This window comes from Cariama cristata, unplaced genomic scaffold (assembly GCF_000690535.1).
Source record: "Cariama cristata isolate BGI_N322 unplaced genomic scaffold, ASM69053v1 scaffold6953, whole genome shotgun sequence".
Classification (NCBI taxonomy): domain Eukaryota; kingdom Metazoa; phylum Chordata; class Aves; order Cariamiformes; family Cariamidae; genus Cariama; species Cariama cristata.
Window position 1 is genome coordinate 1 of NW_009610105.1, and position 18743 is coordinate 18743.

General features: G+C 43.6%; 1 protein-coding gene across 1 annotated transcript in view; it reads left to right on the forward strand.

The window, feature by feature from the left end:
- The first annotated feature begins 2424 nt into the window (after nt 1-2424).
- The window catches only part of PDLIM5 (PDZ and LIM domain 5), a 72240-nt gene continuing 55921 nt past the window's right edge, over nt 2425-18743 (forward strand). Inside the window, exon 1 of the mRNA XM_009697764.1 lies at nt 2425-2520. Within this exon, the coding sequence (XP_009696066.1) occupies nt 2425-2520 (96 nt within the window). The remainder of the gene's footprint in view (nt 2521-18743) is intronic.

Sequence of the window (18743 nt, forward strand, 5' to 3'; positions counted from 1 at the left end):
GGGGGCCGGGGGCTTGTGCTGGCGCTGTCCCCTCCTCAGGCACAGCCACCCCTCCGGGGGGACAGGAGGGCACTGCTCGCCCCCCCGCTGCAGCTCTGTGCCCTGGGGTGCGCAGTGGTGAAGGCGAGCATTTCTGCCTGGGTTTTGAAATTCCCCCTTCCAGAAGCAGATCCACCAAGTGTTTGATCGTCTCGGCGAAAGTGGCACAATTTCACCCTTAGCGGGTTTGTTTGCGCAACGCTCCCCCTGTGAAGTGGGGTTGGTGGGTTGCTGTTGTTGCTCTAGCATGTTTTAAGAAATCTGTTAAATTAAACTCTGAACGAATCAACAAATCTCCTTTGTCTGCCGTTCTGTCCTGGTGTTATCTGTAAGCCTAGAGATGCAGACATGGCAGAATCGAGGGGGTGAGAAAGGAAAGATGAGTGATGATGAGTGTGATGCATGGCATTTCAGCATGCAGTCTCTTCCCTCCTATTTGTAGTTGCTACCAGTGAAAAAGAACAGTATCCTTTCCTAATATAACTTAATCTTTTCCTAGGTCTGTTATTGTAACTAGCTGTTACTCAGTTAAAAAAAAAAGAAAACACTACACAAGTGCTTTTGTTTCAACTGATAGGTAAAGCCAATAAACTGCATGTCTGCTGGTCACTAGCTGTACTTTACTTTTCTGCTGTCTCTAATTTATAGTGACCTGTCGCTGTGGTGGATTTCAGTTAGAGGGAATGAAGAGAATTTGTATTTTTCTATGGAAAGAAATCTGTGACTAATTAAAATCCCCTTTTTATAAGGAATTCTGTGCACAGAGCAATTAAATGACTTGTAGTTCATGCTTTAGTGGTGAATGAGCCCCCTAAGAGTCCTAGCTCAAACTTGGTGGAGGCTTTTTGTTTCTTTTCTTCTTCTTCAGCCCCACAAAAGCTCAGCGCTGTGCGTTTCCCCCTCTGTACGTTGGTGCTTGTTGAGACTTTTAAGGGTGGGTTGGTCAGAGCTGCCCCTTTGCTGGATGCCAACAGGCAGGGGCACGTCAGGTACTGCCCAGGTACCCAGGCACCTCTGTAACCAGCTCCACGTTCTGCTTCCTAATGGATATCTTGTTCTGCCCAGTGCCAGCAGCCCCGTTCTGGTTACCTGAGTGGCTGTCGGTGTGAATAAAGTTTACTACTTGATTTAGAAAGAAGTCTGAGCAGCGGCTCTCTGCGACCCCGAGAGGTGAACCCAGAGACGTGTGTTACCGATGGCTTTCTCAGGGAATGACACTAAATGTCCTTTCCTGCGTGACAGCCCCGCTCTGATGGTCTCCGAGGGTGGGCTGCGTTTGCAAAAATCCACCGCCTCCGAAAAAATAATACAGCCCTCCTACGGTGTGTGAACAGCTAAACCCGGGCTTTGCGGAGCTCGGTGGGGTTTGCAGCCCGCTTGTTTCTGTTCGACTGAAGGTCCGGCTGAAATGTCCCTGGACGAGTATGGAATCTGGCTGTGCCCCGGGGTAGTCTTACACCAGCTCGCCCTGGTGTGCTCCTGCCTGGCTTCAGCCATACAAAAATAGACAGCACCCGCTACCTAAGATGTCATTGTAACGTTACTTATCTGAGGTGAAACTGAAGCCCTTATCTTTGACGCTGAACGGCAATTAAGAGCCTCGGTTGCCTTTTAAAGGTAATTTGTTGCCTGCGTTTGTGGGGAGGGAGATGCTTGGGTTTTGCTTCCTCAGCATTGAGTTGTGGCCGTGGGTATTTTGCTTTAGTTCACAGCTTTCATTTGAGGGTTGGTTTTAATATCTGTTTTGTCTGTAGCATTGTTCTACCAATACGAAGCTATGCTATAAAAATATAGTCATAGGCATTTTATTTTCTTCTGATTAACTTCGAAGTTGTGATGTTTTCGTGTCATTTTGAAACTGTCGAGACATAATGTATTTAGAAACAAGCTTGGAGCTGGTGACATGACAGCATATGATATTCATTTTGTTAGAAATGAACGTGCCAGTTGTGTTAATTTATTCCATGCTTGTATTTAAGGGATACTATCAATTCATGCTTGTCTGAACATTGACTTTTTTCTTTTTTAAGATGAGCTTTAATGTTCAGTGGTTATTTCCTCCCCTCCCCAGTATGTTGTTAGTAAGAAGCAGTTGTCAAACATCTCAGCACCAGAAGTTCTCCAAGTCCATGTTACCAGTTCCCTGGTTAGGTTTCTTCCTAAACTATGGAGGAAAACAACACATGAGGAATAAAAGCACAAATCATGACAGACCTGATGTGTGTTTTTTGGTTGTTTTTGTACTATGGAGGGGAACACAGACAAAGAAAGAAGGTTTTCAGAATGGTAGACAGTGCCTTTTGTTTTTATCGTCTTTAAATTAAAGCTCTAATCCTCTTCTGCAGGCATCAGTTCTTTGGATTTGATCCTTGAATACTGAACATCATGAGCAACTACAGCGTCTCTTTGGTCGGCCCGGCTCCGTGGGGTTTCAGACTTCAAGGGGGCAAGGATTTCAACGTGCCTCTGTCTATCTCTCGGGTAAGCGCATTTGCCTCTTTGCCTGCGTGTGGGTATCTGTTACGCTGTGGCCGACCTGCAACCTTCAGACATAAGTATGCAAAGCCATTAATTACAGATGCTGGGGCTCAGCTTGCCCTGTGGCATGGAGGGCTGTTTGGGAAGCGGTGTGTATGGGGGGGGAAGCTGGGAAAATAAATCTCCTTTATTGTCTGAAGACTCTGATAAAATTGTCTTATGAAGGACTTGCTCATTTGAAATAGTTGTTTTACCTGCATTTATTTATGCAACAAACAAAAGAACCCCCCCTTGAATTCCCCTCCCTGCTCCCACCCAGAGAAGAGGGATGCAGAGGCTGGAGGCTGGCAGGAAACAAGCAATTTTCTGCGCACGGCTGAGCCTGTGCAGTTCAAATGGGAGGCAGCGGGGAAAAATCACTTATGTTACCCTTGTTTATTCAGCAGCTCTTAGCAGCTTGAGGATCTTCTGGTGTCTGTTCTTGCAAGTCCCACTATTTACAATAAAAAGGCACGTACATGGTAGTAGTTGTAAATAGCGGTTCATCAATATGTGCCTGAGTGAACGTGCCAGTTCTCACGAGCGTTTTATAGAGTATGTGCTCTGAACTGGTATTCAAAGGATTTGAGGAACTAAGTCAAAACAAATGTGATCTTTGTACCCAGACACTGTCTAACTAGTTTCGTACTTTAAAACCACGTTTTCAGGGAAGGCTTGTCTTTCAGTGTGGGCCAAGTTTCAAAGCCTTCCTCAGATGACTGAAACACTTTGCATAGGAAATATAGGGACAAACTTTGCAGTAATGAATTTATAGGATCATTGGAAACCTCTGGGTGAAGAAACTGGCTTCTTATGGCTCTGTACCCTGGCACCTTTAAATTTGGTTTGCAGCGTGGAAGCATTTATGTACAAATGGCCCCTTTTCTGTTGACAGCTCTCCTCCCTGTCCTGCATATTCATAAAGTTTAGTGACAAAGATGAATTATTTTTTACACCTGTTGGGACTGCAGAATTGATACTGCCCTGGAAGATGGAGCAGGTTTCTATTTGGGTTTATGCATCATGGCAATATTTTTAGCTAGTCTCAACTAGCGATTCAAACTCTGCTAGTTCATTTAGACTTGGCTTATCCTATCCACCTGTGGATTATGCTGCTGAAGTTAAAATACAGTTTGGCCCTGCAAAATTATTTTTATATGGCTAAAATGGACTGGAGAGCTATAGCAATGCCTGTGTACAGATGCATGCAGCTGATATCTGAGCCAAAAAGGGGTTGAGAAGCAGTTTATTCCCAAATTCCAGGGATTTTCAGGCTAAACTATAATTCAGTTTTTTGTTCAGTAGCTGGTTACTCCTACCCTAATGAGAAATTTGAACTGGGGCTGTGGATAGCACTCCTCTGATTCGATAGTAGAAGTGCTCTCGTGACAAGGATTTGCAAAAGCACAGGCTTTTGCCTGCGTAGGGTACCTGTGCGTGGTACTGATGAGCCATGAAGTGCTGTAGGCAGTAAACCACAGGAAAGAACTAGTTTTATGAAAGGGTAGTGCTTTCTTTGTAGGGGCCTCTGCTGTCCTGCAGATCTAGAGGGCAGGCCCGCTGTCAGCAGGCTTCCCATCTAAAAGTTTCTAAAGAGGAAACATATGTTGAAATTAGCCTAGACTACTACTTTATTGCAGGAATCAGATATGCTGTCTCACAGAGTAACCTAGGGGAATTGGCCTAAATGGCTATGTATAAAAGCCTCAGTTACAGGATGCCCTAATGACAAATGTCAGCACCCACAAGAGCAGAACGTAACGAAAGATGGGGACCAGGGTGGTTTTAGGACTTTAATTTGTGCGTGGGAGGGTGAAGCACAGTATCCAATTCACCTATTATACCTCAGCACTGCTCCTCAGCTGAACTGTTTCTTCTTATTTGCAGTTAAGACTATGCAAATATGAGACTGCCTGGTACATATTTTTTTTTCCCTTTGGATTAAAAAAGTGCTTAGTTCTGGTATGCCAATCCAGCTTTGGCCCGATAGCTGGAAGAATTCAAGGCTGTGTTCCTGGTATGCTAGAACAGCGTGTACCATTCACCCCCCCAGCCCTTCTTTTCCTGATGAAGCATAAATGCCTTCCTGTATCTGAAGACTGCTAATTAAATTATTTTAGCAAAACACTAATGAGACAGCAGAATTATGTTCTTTGGCAAGGAGGACTTTTTTGGTTTTGTTTTGTTTTTAATTTGTCCTCTAGATGCTGAGGTTGAATCTGGCTGTGCTGCTGAGGGCTAATTTCCTGCTTTAGTTTAAACTCCTTGAAATTAAGTTCAAATAAAGTACAGTTTACGAAGCTCAGAAAATAAACTGGTTTCTGAAGCTATTTATCTGGAAAGCTAATCTCTTTTTACTGATGATTTGAACAAATTAAGATCTCGTATTGTTCCTTGGAGAAAGCTTTCAATAATTTGGCTTTGTACAGAATGCAGTTTAAATGGGTGTATTCCTTGTTGCCTCTAAAGTAAAATAAGCCTGTTTTGTTGTTCTTCAGTTGAAATTCTTAATGTCAGCTAAGGTGTAACAGGTTAACATTAGTGCAGGGGTAGCAGTAACATTTGATTTTTCATAAGCTGGAATATTGTAGACTAATTGCAACACCATAAGCGATAGCACCAGTTATTGCAGGCTTATGTCAGTCACTTCATATAGCTTAGTGCTTTGAAGTTGCTACGTATCCTTACACAGCTGTCCACATTTCACAGTCAGCGATATATGTGATGTTGGGGGTACAGCCTTATAGTTAGTGGCATGAATCAGTACAGCGTGCGATACCTGTTATGTATATATTATACTTGTACCTGGCTGGACTTCAGCGGGGTGGCTTTTTGCAGTCCTTCTCTGTCCCTTGCCAAGGTCTGCCGGAGAGCTGCAGAGTGCTGTGGCATGGGCTGGGAATTTGGCGCCGGGAAGCTGATGTGGAGTGGGAGCGGTGTTGGGAGCCTGGTGGGGGATATGGCTCTGATGAAAGAGGGGTCAGTGGGGAGGAAGCTGTTCTGAAAGTAAAAGAATTTGATCTTTACCCTTCAACAGGCAATAAAAGAGTGGGCTGAGGTGGTACATCTACATCTTTTATTAACGGCCAAGTGTTAAAGTGGCTCAGGCCTCTACATGTAACTGTACTGTAGGGCTTCCAGGTTGTTTATTCTGTAGCGGTACTTGTATAAGGAGAGATGGCAAACTGTGACCAGTTAGCCTGCAGTGAAGAAGGCAGGAATTACTGGAGCCGAGGTATGCGAACTTAGATTATTCTGAGTTGCTCTTCTCAATTTTTCCTCACGGCCTTTTACATTAGTTAAGGAAGCAACTGCTCTCCTTATTCCTTCAAGACCTGTGTTGTGATGCAAAACTGAAAAAATGGAAAGTTAGAGTAGATAAGAACAAATTACTGAGATGTGAAGTTAATTATGCTCTGGTAGCTGTAAAGTAGCTATCGTAGGAAATAGCTAAGATTCAGACTTTTTCCCTATGGAAGAAACAGCTTAATGTTTATCCAGCTATCTGTAATATATGTAGTCATGTGAAATGACGTTTGCCATAATGCGATTGTCTTCGTATGAATAAGCTGATTGCTTCTGAATCAACACAGACCACCAAAAAGGCAGCTACATAACAGGCATCTCCACTTGGTAGATTTGGGAGGCGTTGCCCCAACACTTTAAGCATGGGCTACGCTGCAAGAATTGCATCATGGGTCCTCCTAGTTTCTCAATTGTTTGCAAACAAAATTTATTTCCAAGTTGCAGGATGTTCTGCTAAACACCAGCTGGGTCAAAAAGGACTATCGGATCAAAATAATTGCAGCTGAATTGTTTTGGTTTTAATCATGATTGTGAATAATAAGAGATCTGCTATTGCTGATATCCATGTAGATCTATGGTCTTGGATAAATCCTGCTGACACTAGGGATATGTCCAGTTTGGGAATAATGTTGATCTATACTCAGTCTTTGTCTCCTTGATTTGTTTGCACAAGAGTTTGTTTCTTCTGCTGAATTAGAATAAAGAAATGCAGTTTTGGAGATAAAATAATCCAAACACATTGCTAGGTGGGATTCCTGGAGTGGCTCTTGGGCATGCTACATGTTATATTTACAGAATTTGGTATTAATGATATCTACAACATGGCCTATGTTGTTTATGTGCAACACAGTTGCTTTTAAAACAATACGCACTTCTTTAGAGTTTGAATTAACATTGTATTTGCTTTACTTTTTGGGGAGTTGGTTGGTTCCCAGTGCTTAACATAACCAGAATAAACTCAGTAAGCATGACTGTAGCATTAGAATTGTCAAAACTGCTGTCCTCGGGAGATAGAAATAAGTAGTGTTTGGTATTGATGGTGTATTTGTTATGTTGTGATGACCTGTGAGAGGTTTAAATATTTGTTCTACGTGTATGCTTGAAATGTTTGTAGCCTGTCAGAATTTTTGTGGTGCAGCCTCTAAACAGTGCTTGTGTCTGTTCCATGGCAGTATTTAGCACTAGCAACAAGGAAGTACTGAAGTGAAACTATAGTCTGAACAGTAATGCAGCCTATGTGCAATATACCCTCCTGTCTAATGCGAATACATAGGACGTTTTCTTGTATTTAAAAGTTACATTTTTTGTTCAATCCTGGTGGCAACTCTAACCATCTTTCTTCAGAAGATGTTTTGCTATTTGCCTTTCTCCTCCTGTAAGAATTAAATGGAATACCATCTTCTTGAAATGCTTGACCTGACAGCTCTGTTTTTCTACTGCAGCTTCTTTCAGTGTGTTGTGGGTTTTTTTTTCCCCTCACCCTAGCTTCTCCTTGCTTCACTGATCACTTTACCTCTTCTAGAAAAAACAAACCAAGCAAACAAAACCTGCCCCTTAGAAATAGCCCCTTCTTTTTGCAGTTTTTCGGTTTTCAAGTATGTTTTTCAGTGTTGTTATAAGCTTACTGTTGATGGAAGACTCATGATAAAGAATCTATCGGCAAGCAGTACACCCAGGGAGTAGACAGAAGAGCAGCCCACCTTGGGATGAAGTAGGGAATGCATGTGCAGCACGTCAGCTGCTCCGTGTTCATCCCATGGGAGCATACTGATGTTCTCCACACTGGTATGGGGAGGTCACGCTTAGAGGAGCTGTCCCCTCTGCTGTCCCACTTCCCTTCTGTCCTGGCCTGGGTACCTACATGGTTACCCAGCAAGTTGTCCATGTGGATGGAGCATGTATGATTGGTTTTGCAGTGTTTGCTTATTCAAGGGTTTGGCCTTTGGCTTTCTTAATATTTGAAAGCAACCTATTTTAAAGTCATTAACATCTGTGACAATGTTAATGAGAAGAGAATAAAGGAAAATGATGCTTTGAATGGACCTAGAGCATGTTGGCCTTGATTGGCTAGAGTCTGGCCCAGCCTCTTGCCCTTGTGTTAGCGTGAATTATTTTATTAAGCCATATGTGTCATTTCCAGTAAAATCAAGTTTTGTGTAAGTATGAAACAAGTTACTGCAGTGGAGGATTGGGGAAATGTTCTTTCAAGCAGGTATGTGAAACAGGAGAGAAACACTGGAACAACTGCTGGCCTGGCCAGCGATAATTGTGTTGGTAACTTTATGCTTCATCCTGGAAGCTACTGAGAGCTACTAACTAAGCCCTAACTGGCAGCTGCTGGCATTGCTTTGCTGATTTGATTTGCTACCGAGTTGTGATGGTTTGCACAAAATACAGCTGAAGATGTCTTCCACTGCTGCACCTTGCTGGCATGGGGCAGAGATGTCGGCAGAGGTCACAGCGCTTACCTGGTGATCCTGCTCCTAGCGCAGCAAATGCTGCGTTTTACAGGAGCTACCAGTGCTTATGAAACAGATGGGATTAACCAAGACACAAAGCAAGAGGTAGTGTTCTGTTCTGTTTAACTCTGTTTACAAGATGTGGTTTACTGGGGGAAAAACAAAACAAAAAAAACCCCAAACCAACAACAGAGAATGATAAATGAACTACCAGTGCCAGAGTCTGTATCCTCTCTGGCTGGAGTGCTGAAGGAGCAGAGGTTTTCCTTTGGGAACCGAGTGGAATAAGGACAATTATAAATCTCCCAGCTGCACAAGTGGTTTAATATGAGTGAGTTTTCTGAAAGTCCTAAGAGTGCTGGTAAGTGCTTCAGGGTTTGTGTACTTGCCTGCAAGCAACATCCTCCTTGAGAGAGCTCCTCGGTTTGACTTGCAGATGGAAGGAGAGATCAGTTGGTACAGATGTAATTTCCCAATTGCCTCTTTTCCCAGTGCTGTTTAACTTCTTTGTGCTGAAAATCGGGAAAAGGGCTATGTTTCCCCTGACCGTTTGTTTTCCTTCCCTTGTCTATTCTGCTGTGCCGTTTAACGCAAGACAGACCGTCACTGGGGTGGGGTTGGGAAGAAGCGGGGGCATAGGGGGAGAAGAGGCAAAAGAAAAATGTCTGCATCTCATCTGTTCGTGACCTTATTTGTCATGCAACCTCCTCAAACCAAGTAGGAAGCCAGCTTATTTTAAAGTAGTTCCTCAACTGATGTCATTCCCCCAAAAGTGAAGCTGGCGGTACTGGGGGAGCAAAAGGAACCGAAGAACTTGTAGCTGAGGAGTATCTGATGTGATGTGTGAACATGCTCTTTTTATAATAAAAAAATGCTGGTAACTCTTTTTCCCCTTATAAGTGACTGTTTAGTTACAGTATGAGGAGTACAAGCTATATATTTCATGATGGAAAAACTAAAGTATTTGTTTGCAGTGTCTATTTCTCAGACAGATACAAAAAAAATAAACTCTGATTAGATGTTCAGAGCAGATGCAAAATTGGCAGTCCATCCAGAGGCCACGAAGCAGGACTGTTTATTGTATAGTAACTGCAAAAAAATTAGACGTGTTTTCTTTGCGAGTATCTCGCCCTGGAGGCCTGACGACTTCTGTCGACTTCCCCACCGTTTGGAGATGCTATTTTTAGTGTAAACGTTTTTCTCATTATTCATTGGCCGATGGCTATCAGAAGGCATTGTGAGAAGAGACATCGTGTTGAAAGGTTTGTTTGTTTGGCTTTGGTACAGAGCCAGGAGATAACATTGTTGCCTTTTTTTTCTCATTTGTTTTGACTTTTTAAGAATAGATTTCGTATGTTATCAATATAAGGGAAAGTGCAAGAGAAAACTGTCTCTTGTGTGCCGAAAGCAGTGGAAGTATGGGGAAGGTGATATTCCTCCTGCCAGTGGTCAAAAAGAAAAAAAAATTTGAGGCCAAGGTTTGTTTGAACAAATATGAGAAATAAATGTACGTTTACTTCCATAGGTGGCTGTGACAAGAATAGAGGCTGGAGGAAAGGAGGCCACTGTGAAGGCTGTTGTTACATGAGTCTTTAAATGAGTCTTCAGGGCAGTAAAAGGAGGGAAAATATGACAAAAGTGTCTGTTCAGGTTCCCTTACTATAAGAAGCCCTCAAGGTGGATTTGCAGGAGGAGGTACTATCTTTTCTTAGAGTTGACATGGGTGGAAGAAAAAGGCTATGAACTTTGGGCACAGAGTCCTTTGAGGTGCAAGTAGCTTCAGTTACCATGTTGACTTAAAGCCTTGCTTGTGTTGAAGAGGTTATACTGTCCTGCTGCTCTGATGTGTGATGGTGAAGACAGAGCCGATCGGTAAGAGGTTGAGAGTCATTAGCTCTACTAGCCTGGTTTAAATGCAGACAAGCTACTGCTGTATGTCGGTATGTGCTTGTGCGCTGTATGGGTCTAGATTAGGGCTATGATGGTCTTCTCAGACAAGTTTGCTGGTAGGTCAGGTTTGTAATTACGTTCACGTCCAGGAACTGTTCTTGAAAGGGTTTTCTTCAGGACCATGGCCATGCTGAGTAGGGCTGTGCTGTGGCAATTCAGTCTCCTCTTCTTAAGTGGAGGGAAAAAAAAAAAAGAGAAGGCTTTAGGAGCTTGTGCTATGTTTGTGCTGTAAGAGCAGCCTCTCTAATGACTTGCTTAAAACTAGGTGCCTATGGAAATGAAGTTCAGGGAAATGTAGGAAGTGGCAACAGAGGAAGAGGGAAACAAAATGTGGATGCTGTTGGGTTTGGTACAGCTGTGAGGAGGGGCAGGTGCTGCTCTGTGACCGACTGCTACTCAGGCAGCAGCCAACTGCATGTGCCTGTGGCCACCAAACGCTTCTGCAGAACAGACCTAAGGTTTCGAGTTGGGGAATGAAGGCCACCCTTACTGGACAGGCTGTAAAAAGCCTGATTTAAATGACTTACATAACACTGCACAGGGATATTCCTACCCTCTTTTTCCATTTCTCTCCTTCATTCATCACCTACCTTTCAAGACTGTCAGTGAATGGGATGGTGTCCCCCACACAGGAGCTTTTCATCTTTTGTCACTTGAAGACACCGGTGCAGTTCCCATCACGTAGTCTCTTGTGTACGCTGACCCAAGTAGAGAGGTAGTAGGGGGACAAAATAGCATGTTATAAACTGAAGATCATATTGTGATACACACCCTCAAAACAGATGAATAAGTGCGGCACCAATGGAATAAACCATACTTTACACCAAAACTGCTGAGTAAGCAGCCACAGAGCACAAAGAGACTTCTGCTGTCAGTCCTTTATTTTTACTTAACAGGGAAAACAGCAGTCTTCAGTGTTTTAGTGTTTTATGATCCAGAAAACTTGGAGTGAAATTAATAATTCTGTGACAGCTGGGTGACTCTTCTGCCTATATACTATTGAGCTTCAAGATGTACCAAGTGTTGAGTCCTCACTCAAAGCAGGAAGATGCTATGCATTCCTTAAGAAGTGGTGTGTTTTCTTTTAATGTAGGCCAGAAAATTTCGAGTGGAACAGTCCATAATATTTTCCTATTATGGATTATTATTATTAGAGTTTCTAGCTCATTCTGAGTTAGTTGTGCATTAGAAACTTCAGCTTAAACAGTTAAGCTTACTAAAAGTGAGAGAAAATGGCATCTGATAGTTGAAAGCATTTGAAAGTATGAACTGTTGCAATTGCTGTCAGCTGTGCCTGTAACAAAGCTCTGGAGTAAAATGTAATGCCTTGTGTGAAGTCCCGTAGGCTAAAACGTGGAACTTGCCAGGTCTTTAGTAGTCCTGTTGGAAAGGTCAAATGGTTTGCATGTTAACTGGATATGAAAGAAGTTTGGCTTACCCTGCGCTATATTAAGGGATGACCTAATGCAGTATCTAGTTCTTTCCCCAACAAGTGATCGAACAGTGTGAAGTACTTACCACGGGAAGGCAACAGAAAACATTTATTTTGTGTTATTTCATAGTCCTTTTGAAGGCTTGAGTAGCAATTTAGACGGTAAGCCTGGACTAATGTAGAGTGTATCAATGTCAGGAGGGTAAAACTCCCTGTTTGTTAAGCTTTTGTGTTTATTAATGTAGTGGGATCATCTTTAGATATTCTTACACCCCAAATCCATTAAACCTGTGGAGAAAATGATCAAAGTGTCTCCGTGAAGTGTGATGTTGTATTGGTAGTAATAGCATTGGAGATTTTTAAAAAGAAATTCTGTAGATTGAAGGCAAAATGCTGTAAAAGTGAAAAAAGCAGACATAAAGACATATTTTTGTTATTAAAAAAGATTATATCACCTTGGTGGAAAATCTGTCTATAGAACGTTTTTGTTCAGAACCCTTAAAAAAAAAAAAAGCCGCTTTGCTGTGCAAATGCTCCTTCTGCCAGGCAGAGCAGTTTAATCTCAGTTTATAGTACATCTGCTATTATTAAAGCTTTTTCTTTCTAATGCTCATCTTATACATGACAAGCCAGGTGTAGTTCTGAGACCAATGCTGCTAGTAAGTGGAACTTTTCTTTCTTTCCTGTGAAGTAAGAGGCCAGAATTGTTGGGGTTTTTGGGGGGGAGGGTGAGGCTCCCTTGCCAGTGGTTTCTACCTCTTCTCTTTATGGTTCTAGACTTAGCTTGGCGTTGTGGAAGACATGGAGAAGTAGACTGATGGGATTGCTTGTCTCCAACTTGCTCGTGTATCTAAGCAATTCGTTTTGTGCTGTTCTATTTTTCTTTACCTAATGCCTTTAAAAGGAAGGGGGGGAAAAAAGGAAGAAAGGCAAACAAAAAACCCCAGTGGAGATGTACAAGCCAGAGAGCTTGTGGAAGTTGGGTTGGTCTTGCTTTTATTAGACTGATAAGGAAATGGAAGGCTTGTGAAGATTTAAACATCAAAGACCTCTTGGCAGCGTGAATTGTCTTGTTTCTTGTTGACTTTCTGCAGCTCCTTGTTGAATCATAGGGTTTTGAGTCCAGAATAAGAGTGTTCTCTGCCTGGTGTCTAAGGTGGCTTGTGAGCAATTATTCAGGAATGAAAAGCCATCCCCCAAAATATATATTCAGCCCTCGGGGGACAGTATAGTGGTTCTTTGTGAAGAACTGGTTGTCTGGATCCATGGCTTGATCAAATGTAACGTAGATCCTGATCAGGGGACACAGTCGACCTTGCGAGGGAAGCAGTAGTGGTTGGAGAACAGGCGGCATTGCATCCTATATGGCAGCCTGAGCTCCTGTCCTCTTTAAATCTTTTCTTAATGCGCAGAGGTGTGTGTGTGTGGGGAAACCCCAAAACACTGGCAGTTCGCTAAAATGGGAATAAGTTCATGTAGTACTGAACACTCTTCTTGTACGTGAACTGGCCCCCACCCCTCTGTCAGTGGGAATCACTGGCTGAAGGAGGTTGGCAGAAGAAAACCTGTGCCAGCATCGCTGTACTGGAGCTCAGAGCCAACTCCACGGATGAAGCTCTTTCTCCATCAGTGCGCTGGGCAGGGGTCGGAGGTGGGACTGGTGCAGCAGAAGCTCTCAGCCCAGCAGGCTGGCCTGCGGGAGCTGGGGCTGCTGGCACAATGGTGGGGGCAGGTACCTGGGGACAGTACAGTCTAGAAGTGCGGAAGCCAGGCTTGCTAGGACATGTCTGTCAGTGTACTAAGCTGTGAAAACTGCCGCTGAATGCTTATTAAATTACAGCTTTTGTCAGCTACGGATACAGTCTATTCTCTCCACTTTCCAGCTGTTGTATTTTGGCGACTGGCTAGAAGCAAAAGTCATTGTAGCAGGGCCTTGCATGAATCTCCTTTGAGAGTGTATTCAATTTGTAAACTAATTTTTTTGCTATTGTGCAGATTGAGCGTAATCCTGTAAATGTGAAGAGCCCAAGACTTGGTGCTGCAAAAACACTTGAGCGAAAGTGTAATTTGAGGCATATAAGTTGTCTCCATAAGATGACTGTTGCTTAAAGCTCAGCCTGTGTTGATGTGCATTGCTGCTCAGCACCCTGCAGCATTGGGTCTTCAGACTGTTGTTACCAGAAGGAAGGAAACATTGACTAGCCTGGAGGAGAGACAATTGACCTTTCCCAGCCAGCTTTCTGCTTTCTCTCAAAGATGCATTAGCCAGTGATTGTTAGCTGTAAGAGAACTGGCTAGCAGAGATGTGTGTATGACATCCTGAGAGCTAGATGGGAAACAGACCTTTGACCAGCCAGTCAGTCTCCCATGACTAAAACTATAGGGCTAAATCAAGTGGTTTAGTAGCATTACGGATGAGGAGTCTTTGTGTACTAGGTGTGTGGTGGTGTTTTACTACCCCTTGCTCTGGAAGTGCTGTAGTCATGCTCTATCTCCTTATCTCTCTTTGCAGTATGCAATTATTGGACTCTTAAGCTAGAGGCTAGGACTTCAGAGCTAGTCCTTTTCTGGGTGATTTTGTAAAACTGTCTCTTCTGAGCTGTTGACTAAAATAATTGAGCTTATGAACAAAATACAGATGAGTAGTTTTTTTGACTGAAGGAAGAAATTTTGTGTATATGCCTAGAAATGCAATTCACTTTCAATGCGAAAACCTAAAGATGGTTTTCTTGAGGTGTGTGCTTAAATTTTGGGAGCTTGAATTCTTGCAGTATCTCCCTGGATAAAAGTATCGCTATCCCTCTTATGTCAGAGGGAATGTGATACTCTCTGGCCGGTGGACTAGCTCCTCTGTGAGAGTATTTTCTTCCATTGACACATCTACGCTTGAACTTTAAAACGTAGAAACTGCTGATTATTAAAACTTCAAATGACATTAATTTGTTTTGATACCTGACCTGATGAAAACTGCTGCTGTTGCAGTTGACAGCCCAGATCAGTTTATAACCCTGTCCTGGCTGGTGTGGGATTAAATGACTGGAAATTGGTCACGGGAAACCGATTACAGCATTGAAATTGAGGATTTAGGGTAAACCGGTTGGCGTTGACACTTCACTTTGCGACCTTCTGCTGTTGGAGAAGGCTAAACTGCTGGGTTTTTTTTTCCCCCTGCTTCCTCCTTGGAAATGTAGGGCACGCTTTTGGCATGGTGATGGAGACAGATGGGTGTAAGTACACAATTTTGGATGCTATGGCCATTGACGTCAACTGGTTCCTGACCTCATCAAGAAGATGGAGTGCCTCGAGTGCTTGTGGTAACTCCGAATGCCTCCTCTGTCACTCGCTCACCATGTGCACAACTCTGCACTTGGTTTTATTGCGTATCCTAATCTACGCCTGTTCGGTTAGCTCAGTAATTGCCCCGTTCCTGCTCTCTGGCTTCTGTTGCTCTCTTTAGCAAAGAACATATCCCCAGGGTACCAAACAAGGTTCTGTAGAGATTCTTCTGTCCTACTTTGCCCTGATGATGATTACCTCATACAGCCTTCATCCTACAGCATGGACTCTTTAAAGAAACCCCTGTATGGCTGGGAGAGGGGGGCCGAACATGGAGGAGAGGCAAGACATCACGAGGGGATCCCTCAAGAAGAAAAATTATCCAGAATGATGGGATAAAGATAGGTTTTGTGGAATGCATAACCCCTGTGCTTCAGGGGAAGCGTACACTTGAGAGGGGTGGCATGCAAATCGTTTAGACTGAGATGCAATGACCTTTATGTAATGCTGGTATCAATTCTGGGAAAAGTAATGCGTAACAATGGGCATTATGAGTTAGGAAATACCTCACTTCGGCATTTAGATTGCTGACCACTCCGATTGAATCAGAGTTGGTTTTCTAGAGCTGATTTTTGAACTTCTGCCAAATAGGTTTGAGTCTTTCAATTTGTCACCTGTTTTTCTTTTAGCATAAAGAGGAAGATAGTTTTGGAAGAACACAATTTGTACTGCCTTCAGTTTTTTCCCACCCTTTACTTTCCTTAGCCTGAGGACATCTGTCTTACTGCAGACGTAACTCTTCCAGGTGTTTTTACTGTTAGTTATCATTTAAGAGAATTACCATTCAGAAGCTGTTATTATTTGTGACATTAACAGGGTTTAGGCTTCAGAAAAGTGTATGATGGGATAGGAATGAAGGGAATAATAAGAGCTAGGTATAAAAAAACCCAAACCAAAACAAAACCCCCAACTACGAAACCCCACAAAACTATTAAAATGAAATATATAGGATATTTGTCAGAAGGGTCCAAATGACAAATGATGAAAGCTCTGGACTCAGTATACCAGATGGTGTAAGTATTTATAGGGAGATCTTGCCTCTTGTTTTGAATTGCATAAGTACTGCATTGTAAATCTGTAATCATCCTTTTCCTTCCAGTTTTTCCTTACCGCCCTTACCAGACCATAGTACGTCCTGGCTTTACTGTGCCCGGCACTGGGTTTCTGTTTAATCAGAGAAGTGAGGCTGTATGGCAGCTCTTGCTGTATTGGTACAGTTGCAGGGAGTGCTTCGGCATCAAGAAACAAGCTGTTCTTTTATGCAGCAGAGAGCACTTGGGTACCACTGGGTTCCTGAACAAGCACAGACGCCGTCAGCAACACACACACGCTTTGGGTTGCCAGCCCAAAAAGAGCTGCTGGCTTCTTTGGGGAAAATTCTGTAGCTGCTGTTACATGGGAGGTCGTGAGATGGGTCTAGAGGTGGCTTCTGGCTTTCAGTCTCCTGACGGATACCTGACCACCCTGGGCATGGAGACTCAACTACGTTTCGGTTTCTTGCTGCCCCGTGTGTGGGGCTATCTTTTGGAACATGCCACAAGATCCGTGCTGCTCTCCAGCTCCATGGCAAGGGTAGCACTAGCAGTCCTCCCTCCGCCCCTTCAGGCTGTTCTGATTCAGGAGAACATGGAAGGTTTAGGTTTCACTTGCCCATGAGGCTTTTACAATGCGATAGGGCTGAACTGCTTTGTAAAAACAGTAGCAACTTCCTCGGGCTGATCTCTGTTCAGCAATAAATGCAGTCCCAAAGCAAAGTGTTGGTTAAAAAAAAATCACCCCAAAGATACTGGTTTGGCCATCCCCATCCCCTTTGTTTGCACTAGGAGGAAGAGTAAAGGTTAAGTTGCTGTTGAAAGGCTTGAACTAAAACGGAGCCAAAGCCTAACTCATCAGAGGGGCCACGCTGCAGTCCAACAGAGCTGAGTTTTATTTTGCCAATCCTCCCATAAGGAGGAGGGGGTGCTTTGAGATCCTCACCAGTAACCCCAGCTGGACATTACTTAGGACCACCCGTAGCTGTCTTTGACCTCTTTTTGCTGTCTTCCTGCATGCTGGAGTGAGGTTCCTAAAGCGGCCCTTCCAAGGGGGGGTCCATGGGGAGATGGTCAAGAGCTCCGGTTGAGATTAGAGAGGACCCCGGAGTTACTCTTGCTGGTGCTGTTGGTGGGTGTCACAGGAACGGTGAATTTTTGGGCGGGGAGCGGTGGGAGGATGCTGTTAAGCTCCCAGTCCTTTGCATTGATATGCTCCTATCAAAATCTGGATTCAGTTTAAATCGTCAAAATAATCCCTCAGTGTTGCATTGAAGATTCAAGAAATGTAAGTTAAAAAACCCAGTGAAACCTCAGAGTGTATCTTGGCATTAAAATCCTGAGATTAAAAAACCCTCCTTATTTCTAGGACCTGACTCATGGTTTTTGAATGCGTGAGGGTGGCAACGCTAGCTCCTATGATCAAGGAGCATTATAAATATTTCAGGACTTTAGGGCACAGAGCTGTGCCAAATATTTTTCTTGCATTTGTGGTGTCCCGTCCCGTCCCCCCCCTTAGTTCTCAAACAAATTTTTGCAGATATCTTATAACCTGGGTTGCATGTGTAGTTAAACAGACAACAATTTACATCTCCAAGTTTCTGAAAATGGTGCGTCAAATCCAAGTATTTAAATCGATTACATAGTGACCAAAGTGTTGCTGACTGTCTAAAAACTGTTTTATTGGGACATAGTGTAGTATGCGGTAGAGGAAAGTGAATTGCAGAGCAGCTGGCTTGCTAGAGACCTTCTGAAATAAACAGTATGTGGCATGTGTAGCAGAATTTGACCCTGTTAGGAAAATAAGTAGGGCACAGTGGCTGGTTATTAACGGTGACTCCAGCTTCTGGTGGCAGCGTAGGCAAAGCAAAAGAAAAGGTGGGGGGGAAATCAAGTGAGATTTGAATAATTCTTGCTGCCTGCCAGGAAGCCCTCAGTGCCCTGAAACTCGGTTCAGCCAAGTCATAAATGAATTCTCCTCTGACAGATTGCACTCTAGGGGAAATATTTTTCTATTAGATTTCATGAAGCATTGCAAGTTGCCACAAGCCCAGAGCATTAAAGGGCGGAGGGGACTTTCAGTGGGGGTGTGCGGGAGTGTCTTGCTCGGGACTTCATTGGATGCTGGGATGCAGGGTGCTGCGGGTGAGGAGCTGGCACCTCGCCTCCCATGCTGGGGGTCACCTCCGGCAGCGTGGGGAGGAGCGGGTGGCTGGGAGCGTTGGCCTCATTAATTTCTTGGACATGACTTGCCAGAAATGCTGAACGAGGTCCCTCCATGCTTTAAAATGAGACCTGAACTGCTAATTTGCTTTCTCTAATTACTGAATGCGGGTGTGAACAAGCTACCCGGTGCCCTGTTCTATGCACTGGTGAAATAATGCAGTTGAACTCTGTGGATGGAAAACGCTGGATGGCGGGGCTCTTCAGACTGCACTATATCCAGGTGAAAAACATGGAAGATGAATATATACACTTATTTCTCTAGTTTGTCTGTCATGTGTGTGCTGAATCCAAACTGCAGTGCCATGTGGAATAAGCCCTTTAATGAATAAAGCTTTAGGCTTCCATTGTCCTTCAAGAATTCTTGGACCAGCTTCACTGGTTTCTTCTAATCGGAGGGAGACAAGTCTTTAGCCAGTGAAAAATGTGTATTACTCTGGAAAGCTTTGC